The following is a 14,314-nucleotide window of genomic DNA, read 5'->3' on the forward strand; positions in this document are numbered from 1 at the left end:
TTAAAACCTCATATGATATTTAATCTTGGTTAAAAGTAGGAGGCTCAGTCTACTGTGGAATTTGTTTTGCATCATAATATTAGTAACTCCAAATTTCATATTAACTAAAAATTGTAATATGCGTTTCCAGCACTCTTTCACTCTTTCTATGTATCATACTATTGATATCATGTATAAATTTTTGAAAATAAAAAAGTAATGATTTAATATTTTGCAAAAGAAATGTATTTTTCACTTTTATTATTCTTTAGCATAACTGGTCAGTGTACAACAACTTAACTTGAAATAATTTGTTATCTGACACTTCTGATATGATGAAATATGAAATAACTTAACAATTAAATTATACATTATTCCGATAAAGTACATAAATCAGATATGGTCTATTTGGTGTGTAAATCTACGTCTATATACATATACATTCAACATTTTAGAATACATTCATTACGGTGTAAATTGTTTCAATTGTGTACGAATTGTGTTACACGACTTTACAGTCTCAAATGGGTTTAACTTTTTTCCTATCCTCTACATATTATTTGTTATGTGTCTATGGAATGAATGCAAATTAAACATTTTGTAAATGCTTCGTCGATTGCTGCTGTTTATTTTTACTTGAACTCAATATATTCCAAAAACGTCTAAAACAACCAGGTTTCTTTTCTATGGCCACAAATCTCTCCTCCTCCATTATGGTATCCAGGATGTAATAACTGCTGAGATTAAATGGTGGTGGTGGTAAAATCGGAGGTTGTCATGATATTATACAATTTTTGCCATCCCCATTGCCAACTGTCGATGTTGTACTGCTTGCCACCATTGGTCCACCAGTAGCGTTGGCCGTTGTTACACTGCCGCCACCAATAGTGCTATATGTGTTCGCCTGTTCCATGGCTTGTTTCTTCTTTTTCTCATAGGCAATGGCATCATTTGGAACATAGGAGACACGCACACCGCCATAGTGTTTGCGTGCCGGCAAACGGTAAACATAATCGTCCATATCACTGGAGGAACTTGACGAACATGTAGAGCAAATGCTGGCTGCATCACAATTATCCGAATTTCTTACAGCACTTGAACCAGCCTGTGTCTGGGCATTGTGCAACCTCAAATTGGTCTGATTGATTTGCATTTCAGAGTTGCTACGTGATTGGTTGCGCTTACGTCGACGACGTCTGGCATTCGAGTTGTCTGTGTAACTTTTCGAACGCGACATGGTATCTTGAATACTATGAAAGCGTACCTCTTTTGTGGGGTGACGATTGTTTTCTTCGTCTTCATCCTCGTCGTCGTCATCGTCGATATCGTCTTTTATTCGCTCATAATTATCTTGAGGTGAGCTATTAAAGCCATTGTCATTCTCATTATCCAGGTCTAATTCATTTGTGATTTCCTGGGTGGATTGGGTCATATCGGAGGCAGTGGGCGAATTCAACATGATTTTATCAATGCTCTGGTAGCTGTGAGAATCTTCTCCTTTGGAAACCAACATATCGGGTAGGGAGGCAGTTATATTGGGATCACCAAAGATGGATTTATCTCCATCACAAATATTGTCTAGGCTAATACCTAACTCGGTAAGATCTATTGGCGGTGGGTGAGCAGGTCTGGGTATACCAGGCACCCCAACCGCTTCCATATTACGAGCAAGCATTAGCCGACCCAAATCTTCTCTTCTTTGTCGCTCTTGTCGTTCCAAAAGATCTCCTGCACTTCCTGAACTTTTACCACCATGACGATCTTTACTATGTGATCCCCTGCCCGGTCGTGGAGATCTGGCAATTTGGCTGGTAGTACTGGCACGATGAGTGGGTCTTAATTGTGGCCCAGAGCTGGTGTCAGACGGTGTTGGTGGTTCACCTTTGCTGCAGGCGATCGAACAGTAAATTGTACCTCGACGCGGCAAGAATGGACGACCCAATAGCGAACATCGACAGGTGCAACATGAGAAGCATTGATCCGTAGCATGCCAATGTTGGCCATCGTGTGACATTTGTCCCTGGTCAACACCGATAACTTCGCCGCAATAATCACAGTATTCGGCGAACATGGTATCGAAACAACTCAAACAGTATGGTTTACCATCGCGCATAATGTAACGTTGTCCTCCTAGCTGGTGATCGCACTCAAAGCATGCAAAGTGTTTCATATGCCATGTACGACCCTCCGCCTCGGTGCACTCATCAGAGAAAATGATCTGAAAGTGAAAAGAAAAAGTGGGGTTATTTAATGAATAGATAAAATACTAAGGCGCAGTTAAGGTAACAAATACATTTTAGAGAGAGTTTCATAAGGACGTATGCTGAGCCACTCTGCAGGGGCAGTTCTGCTTAATAATGAAAGTCCTGTGAGTTTTAAGCAGCTGGGAACTAAGCTAGTTGGTGCAATATATAATATAAGGACTTGCTAAGTGGAAAATTCAACACAATTCCAATTCAAACCCAAATTCCACGATAGTGATTTGGGATAATTCAGAAAAGTCAGAATTCGTACTATTTCATGTAAATGGTCTGAAGCTCCTGATATTGTAATCATGGCCTGGTGTTAACATCAGCGACATGAAGAATAACTAGTAAAAGTCGGCTTTGCGAAAAGAGATATACCCTCAGCTTATGTGAATTGAAACCTGAATCTATGGACAGAACAAAGTCATTCCTTGTGATAGATATCACGCTCAACGGTCATTTTAGTGGGTCACCGTATAATTTAGAGTTTTTGGGCCATTATATCAGGAACTTTCTCGCGAAAAACTAATAACGCTAATAACGCTGTAAACAGGACCACAAGGAGTACGAGGGGCATTCAAAAACCTTCTGACCTGGGCAACATGTAGTGTCGCCAGGCGTCATTTGACATTTTTTTTGGAAAGTTTGACAGTTCTAGCCTAAGCGTACTCAGGACAGTTTGACATACGACCATGTGTTGTGTTGTTTACAGTGACTTGAACATTTTCGTCCTATAATTTTTCACAACTTTCGACGTGGATAATCGCGGCAAGAGTGCATCTATAAAATAAATTTTTGTATGTCGATAAAGGAACATCCTATAGCACTAGAAAAGCTGGTTTAATGAACGCAATCGAGGCCGATATTTGCTAAAAATTGAAGGTCGTGAGGGTCGCCCAAAATCGGCCGTTGTGCCAGAAAAAAATTAAGCCGTGTGTGAACGGATAATGCAAGATCGCCATTATGTATATACCGTGAGACAGGGGCGTCCTCGGGCATTTCTTCCATCAACTAAGATTTGATATTGCATGAACACCTGGCCGCAAAAATGGATTTTTCTCGCTAGATCCAGCAATATTGGTCAATCGCTCAAAAAAGGCTCCTGTGGAGTTGTGCAATGAAATTGTGAACAAAAAACAATCGCGATGCTTCAAACGACATTTATGAGATCGTCACAGACTACGAATCTTGGATCTATGCTAAGGAGCCCGAAACAAAACAGGAATCGATCGTTTGAGTCTTCGAAAGCGAGCCAAATGCAAAGCGAAAGTTGTTCATGGAAGAAGACCTTCGAAGCAAATGGTTTGGGAAATGTAGTACGGTTAATTCTGAGTGTTACACTACAATTTGTTTGCCTGAAATCTCCTGAGGAATTCGAAAAACAAACAAGAGAAGACGAATCGTTCCGCGTCATTACAAGCGCGCTCTCACACTTCGATTCAAACCAGCGACTCTTTGACCGGACAAATCGTGGAACTGATGGGTTATGTGCCGTATAGTCCTAACTGGGGATCCAATGACTTCATTTGATTGCAGCACATCAAGGAAAAAAATACATGGTCAACGATTTTCGTCGCCAAAAGATGCTGTAAAAGCGTACAAAAACCATGTTTTGGAGGTGTCTCAATCAAGCCGCGGAAAACAATCCAACACATGGTCGCATGTCAAACTGTCCTGAGTACACTTAGGCTAAAACTGCCAAACTTTCCAAAAAAAAAAAATGTCAAATGACGCCTGGTGCCACTGCGTGTTGCCTAGGCCAGAAGGTATTTTAGTGTCCCTCGTAGCTATAGTACAAACTTCACATAGACAAAAATTGACCGATTTGGTCCATCATTTTAGCGAAAATGTTGGGGAGAGATATCTAAAATTTGTCTTGCGCACCAGGAAGTATGGACTTACCGCTGCAGAAAACAACTTTTCGCAAAAAATATAAACGATTCGAAAGCAGGTCTTAAACTGCACATTTCCGAAATTTTGTGTAGAAGGTACCCGAAGGAGTGGACCGATATTGTCCATATTCGAACTTTATATATATTTGGTAGAAATATTACGATGTCTAATGTATGGACCAAATTGTTTACTTCTTTTGAGATTTATCATGCGCACCATTTTTGCGAACAATCTTGAACATTTGTGGGGTGTGGACCGAATATGGTTTGGTCTTGGAAATATCTTTATAAGTAAGGGAATCTAAAGCTGTCCCTAAATAAATGTAGGCGGCAGCAAACTACCAATCGCAAACCACTCGGCAAAGCAAAGGATGTTCTGTTTTCCACTTTTCAAACTGTGACTCGACCAGTCCTAATACATGCAATCTTACGTTGGACTACATTTTTAGAGAAGCCATCCAAATAATGACTTGGGAGGACCGAATCTGCATTAGGTGGTAAGGATGCTGTCAGCGTCGTAACATGTGTACAACAGGTATAATCCATGGAATTTTAATAGTCATGTTTTAAGACATGAATTGACTTTGAGTTTCTTATTCAACCGACAGACGGACGGACAAGCTGACATGGTTTTATCGACTTAGAATCTTATGCTAATCAATACATATATGGTAAAAAGCAAAAATGTTTTACAATGTTAACATATTCTATATAGTACGACTGAAGTTCTTTAAAATGAAGTGTTTTTTATGTTCCCTTCCGATTTCTGGCTTAACCTTACTTTTTATAAACCCATGCCCAAAGAAAGAATCACAGAATACTCCATGTGCAACATGATACAAGTGTATGTTTTCACGATATATGTACTGCATCCACCTAAAATTGATGCTGACATTTGGAAGCCGGAATTTCGGGGTTTTTTGAATTTTTTTAATAATCCGGAAGCGCAACAAGATATGTAATATTCAAAACTCATAATAGAATAAGAGAACTCTCAATTTTACGTCGTTTAATGCATATCTCATGAGTGTGCTCTGTAAAGCATCCTAGTAATTGGAGTCTAAAGGAGAAAATTTGATGCGTGAATTTTCTTAAAAATCCTATTTTTTGCGGGTAAAATTTACAAGTGTCATTCAATTTCCTTTCGTTTTGTTTACGTTACGGATCTAATGAGCCCTTCCGCGTTCGAATCCATCCGTATACGTGATTATAATATTTGCGAAAACGCGTGTCATAAATTACAGAGATACGCGAGTAATACGGACATTTTACGCAATATAGAATGTGGAGGCACATTCGCGGTTCTTGAAAAATCTATTTGAAATAAGTGTATATTGACGTATTTTTGATGGGTACTACTGAAATCGGATGCGCATCAAAAAAAAACTACTTTAAGGTTTTTGGTATTGTGAGATGCAACTGACGGCACACAATGGCCGCAGAGTGAAACATCGAAATATGCATAGATATGGAAAGAGATTGATTCGCTGTATCCAAAATCGGATGCGCATCACCCGACTTTAACGAATTCGCGAATAACAGGCTTTTAAATATTCATATTTTTTGAATGATTTTAATTTCAATATTACTCTTTATTTCCTATCCTTATAAGTTATCACAATAAGCAGATAAGCTTTCGCGAGAGTAAACCATTGAAGTTTTAGCAGTATACATTAATTATTGTATTGGATTTTAGCGAAATAGTTGGAGAACTCCCAAATATTTTTTTCTAATTTTTCTAATCGAACCAAAAAAAAGTATTTGGAGTAATATTTTAACAATATCTATAAAGCCAATGTTTATAATTTTGGTTTCATATTTTTTTACTGTCTAGATTCTGTACGTATTTTTAATTTATTTTTTAGAGGTTTATACGGACTGTGGGGTAGTATAATTTAGATTTGCTCCCAGACTTTTTTAGTTTTTCTGATTTTTCCTTTTTTTCACGACTCTGGCGTCGACTCCGAGGGTAAATTCCTATACCACTAAAATAAATAAAATTTGCACAAATGTTCCTATATTTGACCCATATAGGCTAATTTGTTGGCTTTTCCTAACATATTCTTTAGAAAGGGCATTACTACTCAACTACGGAAGATAAATATGAAGTAACTTTCATATCTGTATTATTTCTACTGAATCTTACATTCAAAAAGGGCAACAAAATACAATTTAGAAAGTTTTTGTCGGTTTTGGCGTTTTTTCTTCGCACAAGTAAATTTTGAATGGAACACTTTCCCGTGATAAAATCTTTAAGCTTTCAGAATACGTGAAAATGAAGGGCAATACAAATCATAAAAACTGCATGCGGTAAAAATTATAAGCAATTCAAAGTTTTAAAATGGATGTAAGCCAACATTTTAGAATATTTCGTGAGCTTTAGAAGGTCATTTTCATGAATTTTATCCAATAAAACCACGAAACGTTTTTTAGATTTTCTTCATTTGAAAGCAAATAACCAAATCTGAATTTTAATTTGAAAAATACCACAAAGTTTTGTGGCAAATGGCCGTATACGAAACCCCTATTTTTATAAAAAGCGTTTTGCGGTGCCAACTCAAAACTAAATCAATTTTGTAAAAAATAGTAAATTTTACGGAAATGGTGGATAGAAAAAGTCAAAATATTAATGGTTGGCTTAAACAAAATATGACAAATGAAATCGGTCGATGAATTTCTAGATTCCGATGTCCTTTCTAGATATATATAGAATCATCTAATAATTAAGATTTTATCTAATTTTATGTAAAAGCTCTTCAAAATAGACCTTTGTGAGAAGACCAGTAGGTCTTCTGGCAGAGAACTTGTATAGAAAACGTTAAATGCCCAATTATAATTCGAATATCAGAGAACTTTACTTTTGCTTGCAAAAAACTAAAGCATCGATTGGACCATAAAATATTCTAAACATGCATTTTGTAATCAAAATAGAGATAAAAAGATTTGACTTTAAAGGATAGTAAATATCCTGTGAATCGCCCTCTACCTTAATATACCGTTTGCTTAATTGTTTTCTTATATTTTTCTTTTAAAATGAATAATGATTTTTTGAAACAATTTTGGTGTCCCGTATTTAATGTTGTATTTCTATAATGTAAAAAAATTGCCCGGAGTCGGAGTCGAGTTATTTTTTTTGGCTCAGACTCCACCAAAATTGCTCGACTTCGACTCGTAGACTCCGACTCCAAAACCCTGGTTCTGATTCCAATTAAGTAGATCGTTTCCCAACATTTATATATAAATAAAAATCCACACTATCTTTCTTTTCTTCGTGGGAAATATGCATATTAAAGGATATTTTTTATTTAAATAAGGCATTTGCGTAATTTTTCGAGTTTATCCCAAGTTAACATATAAACATAAATTGAATGTAAAATGTTAACTTTTTTCCACCGAACTGCATACTTGAGGCGGCAACCAGCTTACTTTTGTCTAAATCTCGAATTCTTTAATATTTCAAACATAAAATTAGTGACCGTTGGCGTCAGGAGATAGCCTTCAACTTATTTGCACTTCAAAGTCTAAGTTTATATTCTTAATCATTCTCGTTTTCTTCCTTTTTCATAAATGGATTTTTATGAATTAAATCGCTAACTACCTAACCTTGACGTCGGTTGGACGCACGAACATACAAGCTCTATTATTGTATTCGTTTTAAGGCAATCAAATTAAAGCCAAATCTCCCCATAATGATATTAAATATAAGAATACATCGTAAAAAAACTACTTAGCACCAGAATCAACTCTGTTTGCTTTTAAGATATGGAATTTTTTGCCAAAGAGTAGGATTGGCATGGTATTCAAAAAATGCTTTACCAATGGACAGACAAATTACTGCTGTCACCGAAACAGCAGCAGCAGCTGAAATGGCAGATGTTTGCTTTCGCTTCCATTCCATGGATAACACGTAGTGTTGTTATGTTTAGCTTACCTCATCACATGCCGAGCAACGTGGCTTTTGGGTTTCAGCATGATGTCGTCCGCAATAGAGGTTACCATCACGATGGAAATATATTAAATCTACCAGTAATTCCTTGCAGACACAGCACACAAAACAGGCAGGATGCCAGCAGACTTGTGCGCCCAGACGCTGGGCAAAGACCACAATGTCACCGGAGGAAAGTTGTTCGTTGCACTGGAAAAGATGAAAAAATAGACGAAAAGAAAAAATAAAATAAATATCATTGTGTATGCCAAAGTCAAACAGAAAAAAAGTGTTTTACATGTTTACAAATGGATTTGTATTTTGCAGATATCAGCAAATTAAGAAGATGTAGTCGAAGTTGAATACAAAATAAGATTCACTTATTGATAGCATTACACAGTGGTCTTAAGTTAGTGGACCATTTTCTATGTTGGGAAAGGCTAAACTTACATATTATAACTACAGTGTTCCTAAAAATGCCTAGTAGTTGCCCGTACTGAAAACTAGATAAATTCTCTTACATAATTTACTTTTACTGGAAGACAGCAATTTATTGCCAAAATTATTTCATAAATTTTAGAATACTTCAAAATTATTCATTTAAAAATTTTACAACGCTTTATAATAAGAAACTTTTAATTTAATGACACTATTAAAAACAGCAAAAGCCGTAAAACCAAAGGAAAAATACAAGTCATAGATACATTTTAAGGCGGTTTATATTTCGAACATCTTTGGCGTTTTTTTTTGTTTGGAAAATAAGAATTATGCCTTGAGGACACATTATTATTATTAAAGAAAGGGAAAGGGTTTCAGGCACTTAACTTTAGCCATAAATGCCACCATCTTCTATCATCTAAAATGTGGCAGAGGTTTTATGTATTTCTATTTAGTGAAAGTGGCCCCCAGAGGTAAACGGGTTTTATAGTCTTTCATTTCATATTCGCTGTTTGTAAGTGTATATATTTAATATTGGAGGGGTGTGGGTGTTTGCGCCATTAAAATGACTGGGCCTATTACAACAATCTAATGTTAAAGGATGGAGTTGTACTTTTATTGGCTGTGGGGTGAAATAAGTATTGAATGTTGCGGTTTGTAGATTAACATCGCTAATATGCTCAAGGGCAATTACATTAGGTAATATTGTTGTTACATTTAATTATTGTATTTACAGTGTTTTATTTAGCTAATTACAAATATGTGTGTTTATACGGGGATTTTATAACATTGAATTGAATCAGCTAAATGTTAAAAACAAATCCGGAAGCATTCTCCCGAAATTGTTTTTGGCCCATCTTCCAAAATCTCAACCACTTGTATAAACTGCGACCATTTGAAAGACTTTTGTGGGGGAGGTACCGGAAAGAGTGGAGTGTCCACCATATTAGCAAACAAATTACTTTTGTATGGGAGGTACCGGAAAGATTGGACAGATAAGGTCCATATTCAAGCCTCATCTATGTTTGGACAGAATACAACGAGGACTATGATTTTGAGCCAAACCCGTTGATCAGTTCGAGATGTATGGTACGTTCCAGCCACACAGTCGGACAGGCAGGGATAAATTGTCTCAAAATTGTCTGAAACAAATTTTGTCCAGACACACTTGGGGTGTAAACCATAATTTCGCTAAGGCACGTTTAAGTCGTATCAAAGTGTACCAAGCAAAAAATCATCACCAAATAAGGGGTTTTATAGTACTTTTTGGTAGTCGTAACTACTTACAAAACATCCTTCTAACCCATTATTTTAACAAGGGCAGGTCACACTATACAACTAGTCATTCTATAACCACTAGAATAACTAGTTCTTCTATGGCCACTAGAAGATACATTGTTTACATTACTTTGTAATGGGTTACATAATGACTTAGGAATCCGAAGTTTTGCTGGACGTACATCGTTGGGTGCCACCGTGGTGCAATGGTATGCACACCCGCCTTGCACGCTCAAGGTCGTGGGTTCGATTCCCCGGCCAGTCAACATCAAATTTGCAACGGTGGAAAAATACCCCTCAGTAATGTTGGCGACATTTCCTGAGTATTTCAGCCATGTAAAACTTCTCTACAAGTGGTGTTCGGACTCGGCTATAAACAGTAGGTTCCATATCATTGAGCTAATATGAACCGGGATGGCCTCAGTGATATCATAGCAGGCCCCCTTGTCCCGTATGGGATGTTTGTGGAACAATTATTATTATACCGTTGTAATAAAGGCCGAGGGTATAATATTGTACTTTTGAGTTAAAAAAATTGTAAACAACCAAATGTTATCCAGGTAGTAATCGCTAACCTAAAAAGAGACTCCTAATGGCGAGGTGTTAAGAGCGACAACGTGCCTATTCTTTAATAATTGAAGTATGGTACAAACTGTGTTTGAGCGAAGGCTAGCTAATAATTGGTCGTCTCAACGAGCAATAGGGTTATATGGTAGTTCCCTGCTGTGGTAAGAAGGCTAGGTGACGCCTGACCTCAGCACCTCCGCAAAATTAATATCTTTACTAAAAAACCACAAACCTGAACATAAACTTACGACTGATGTAGGTGTGGATGCTTTGGTGTTTTAGTCTTCTCTTCCACAAGTGCATCAACATTACTCTCCTTGCAGTTAAAACTCCTGTGTGACAGAAACGGACTGCTGTTATGGGCGGGGATGACAACGTTTCAGGGAAGATAGCATCCCGGATGAAAGTTGGGATAATTTATGATTGACACAGGAGAATGAAGCTATGGACACAACAATAATCCATGTCTCGACCTAGTCTAGATACCGTATTTCAATCCGTTGGAACAGATGATAAACTGCCCGGTTCCATTGGACCAGAATTGTTAGTGTCCGTCAAATACGACAAGCCATTACTTTTTAGGCAGGAAACATTGGAGGAGTGCAAAAGTAAAAGGATCAATGGACAAAAAGTCATACCGAAGGGCAGTTACATACTGCTGTCGGTACATCAATATGGATCCCAAACCCATCAGCGAAAGGAAATTTCAGGTGATAAGAACGAACATCAAGTTTGTGAGGAAGTTCGAAAAAAAACTTTCCTTAATTAGCTAAGAAGTAAATACCAGTGAAATTCCAATTTCACGAATTGGAGGACCCTTGCCGAGGGGGTGACGAGCGTAACCTCATGTTCTGGTGGCAATACGGGATTGGCAAATCCGCAGCTGGAAATGGTTGAGGGTGTGTCAAGGCCGTCGGGCATCTAGTTTCAACTGGTAAAGCTTAAAAGGATTTTGAGACCTCTGGACCCCCACTTATTGAAAAAGTTAAGTTCTCGTCTATTTGACTGTTTCGTATGCCTGCGTTACGATGAAGATTAGTGAGAAGATCACTGCTGCAGAGACCAAAATCCCACCAGTTTACAAGGTCAGTGTTAAGAATTCTATGCTATCGTTTGTCCCGAATAAGCTGATAGTGACGATAATTTACTAGGCTGATCCCAATGGGGTAGTCATTGGTTGCTGATAGAGGATCGTCTCAGGGACATTCTCATCTCTGAAGCTGTAAGTGAGATCAACATTCGAATAGGCCTTAATGAAAGCACACGATCAATAGTGGTCATACTTCGGGATGGCGTTCATTAACTGATATTTTCAGTTCTCATTGAATTTACTACTCAGCTCTCTAGAAAGGAGTCAAGTTCATGAACTGCGAGAATAAGGAATCTCTGGATTTGTGTATGCAGACAGTTAATGACATTGGCTCACTTGGTGTCACATACATGTTGAGTTAGTCAACGAGTACATCCCGCCGATAAATTACTAAATAGCTAATAAGCTCAACATAACCTCGCTCTTGGACGGTGATAATTAACATTATTATATATCATTAGTTGAGGAATTCAGCGTTAGATAATGGCGGGATGGTTATATAGCCCCTCGAGTCGATTAAAAAAGCTGCGCCTTTAAAGAATGAACTTTAATAAAACATGTGTAGGTCAATGAACCCAATAAAAAGTTTGCACATAAATACTTCGGGCAACTGTGTAATTTGTTTTGTGTACAACGCCATGTTCAATCTAAGATTAAAATGTAGTACATTCATTGAAAGTTATGGTCTTATGATTGTAGCATATAGTAATTTTTACAAATAACTCGTATACTCGTTCCGAACCATCACCATAACATGCATGCAGATGTACATATATATTCTAAGATGTCTACATCTTCCCTATACAATTTGAAGACTTCTTTGATCCCTTTTTTTCTAACACAAAGTTCTACTTCAAATCTTTGAGTGCACATATGAGGACGTCATACATATTGTGTCGGAATAATTCTAAGGATGTTTTACGCTTTGTTGCTTTCTCACTTCTTTTATAAAACACAACATAACATCTTTGACAAAGAGTGGAAAATAAACCAGAGCTTAATTGTCACCACAAGCCAACAGAGCGGAGCAATTCAAGTGTTATCCAACTTATAGGAAATTATGTCATTACAACAAATGTAAAGCAAAGTAAAGAAAATTAATGTGGAAATAGAATCGCCGTCACCGCACATTCAAGCACTCGCACCACAAGCACACACACAAAAAAACACAATAAAAAGAAAATAAGAAACATTAGCAAAAACCAATGTTGGTTGCATGGTTTCAATTTATGTATTTTATGGTTTTTTAGCCCCATCTCACTTCGTCGTCCTTCCCCTTAACGCCATTACGAACTTAACTGTCGCGTTTTAATTTCAAAGCAACCGACACTTAACATTGTTTCATTAAAGGTCTCTCTTCTCTCTCCCTCTATTTCGCTTTGGGGTAATTGAAAAACCAACTATGTAAAAGTTTTGCCATCGCCCTAAATAACCTACAGCTAACCGAGTTTAGTCAACCAACCACCCACAATCGCACGTCAACATTTAAAGGCCATGAGTGCAAATGACATTAATTAGTCGGATCCATGCTGTGTCTTGGGGTTTTTGCAACATTTTGTAGTACATGTTATGTTATGTACTTACCGCTCTCATTTCGATTCTAATAAATAGTCCGGGATATAATTAAACCGGAAAAAGTTACGATTTTGTTTAAATGTTGCGGAAAACGGAAGTAAAACATACAAATTTGACGAAGAAAGTTAAAAAAATTGTAAATTTTGTATTTATATCTCGTACTAATAATGCCAAAGGAAAATTACGGTAAAGGAAGGAAAAAGTAACAAGAACTCATTAACAACAACAATGGTAATTATCAAAGGAGGCTGGTGAATAATGAGAACATTTTACTAAAATTGCTGTAAATGTTCTGCAGGGAATTAAGCAACTTTTTGTAATGGCAGTTTCACTAAAGTTGTTTGCTAAAATTAGTTTTTTCTGGAGTTTTTACTCTAGATCTGTTTTGGCTTAATCACAATTATGACTTACATATTTTTATATGATCTTTTTTTTGAAGGGTATACATTGTCAATGCAGGATAACTAGGATAACTTGGTTAAGAACGTTACCAGAGTCATTAACAGTATTCCCAGTAGCCGAAGAAATTTGCATAAAATTTTTAATTCTTAAATTGGGAGAAAGCATGGAAAGCATGATTTTGGGTACTCGAGATCCGGAGAGGTTAGAATGAATTTAAAAATGTCAGCAGAGAACAAATCAAACATAACCTATGACAATATGACGAATATGGCAAGCAGTTTCAGACGTCATTGAAAGAATTGACGCATTTCCAAAGTGGGTCAGTTTTGAAGTAAGGAAAAGCTCTTTGGAAAACTAATTATGCCCCAAGTATGTTTGAATGAAATTCGTTTCAGACAATTTGCAGTCGAACATTTGTTCGTCCATCTGTCAATCTGTCTGTCTGGAGTGCACTTTAATCTCGAACGAATCTACCGATTTGGTTCAAATTTTAGATCTCGTACTATTTTGTCCAAATTTAGTTTAAGTTCGAAGATGGGCCATATCGGATTACAACCTCGGTTAACTTCCCACAAAAATTCAAATTTTTTTGCGCACGATAACTTTTCAAGAGAGAGAAGGAGTAACCGATTCGGTCCCTACTTTGTACATCGTAATATTTCTACCAGACATAGATCAGGTTCGAATATGGACTACATCGGTCAATTCCTTCGGACACCACCCACATAAAATTTCCGTAAAGTGTAGTTTAAGACCTCCTATCAAATCCTTGGGATTTTTTTTGCAACAGGTGGTACTCGGATCCCCTATTTTCGACTGTACGTTTCTTTCATATTTCCTTAGCAAATAGCACGAAAGCTGTAAAAAACACCTACGGCCACTATGTGTAGTAGCTAGTGCCCACAACTCTCGAGCTAAATAC

General features: G+C 37.1%; 1 protein-coding gene across 3 annotated transcripts in view; it reads right to left on the reverse strand.

Moving 5' to 3' along the window:
• Window positions 1-202: 202 nt before the first annotated feature.
• The window catches only part of esn (espinas), a 176,114-nt gene continuing 162,002 nt past the window's right edge, over window positions 203-14,314 (reverse strand). For all 3 annotated transcript variants that reach the window (XM_073989991.1, XM_073989990.1, XM_073989989.1), the window contains 2 exons: window positions 8,049-8,252; window positions 203-2,197 (listed from right to left, as the gene is read on the reverse strand). In XM_073989991.1, coding sequence (XP_073846092.1) covers window positions 755-2,197; window positions 8,049-8,252 — 1,647 coding nt within the window. In that variant the 3' untranslated portion in view covers window positions 203-754. The remainder of the gene's footprint in view (window positions 2,198-8,048; window positions 8,253-14,314) is intronic.

This window comes from Musca autumnalis, unplaced genomic scaffold (genome assembly GCF_047663935.1).
Source record: "Musca autumnalis isolate F117 unplaced genomic scaffold, ASM4766393v1 scaffold_5, whole genome shotgun sequence".
NCBI lineage: Eukaryota > Metazoa > Arthropoda > Insecta > Diptera > Muscidae > Musca > Musca autumnalis.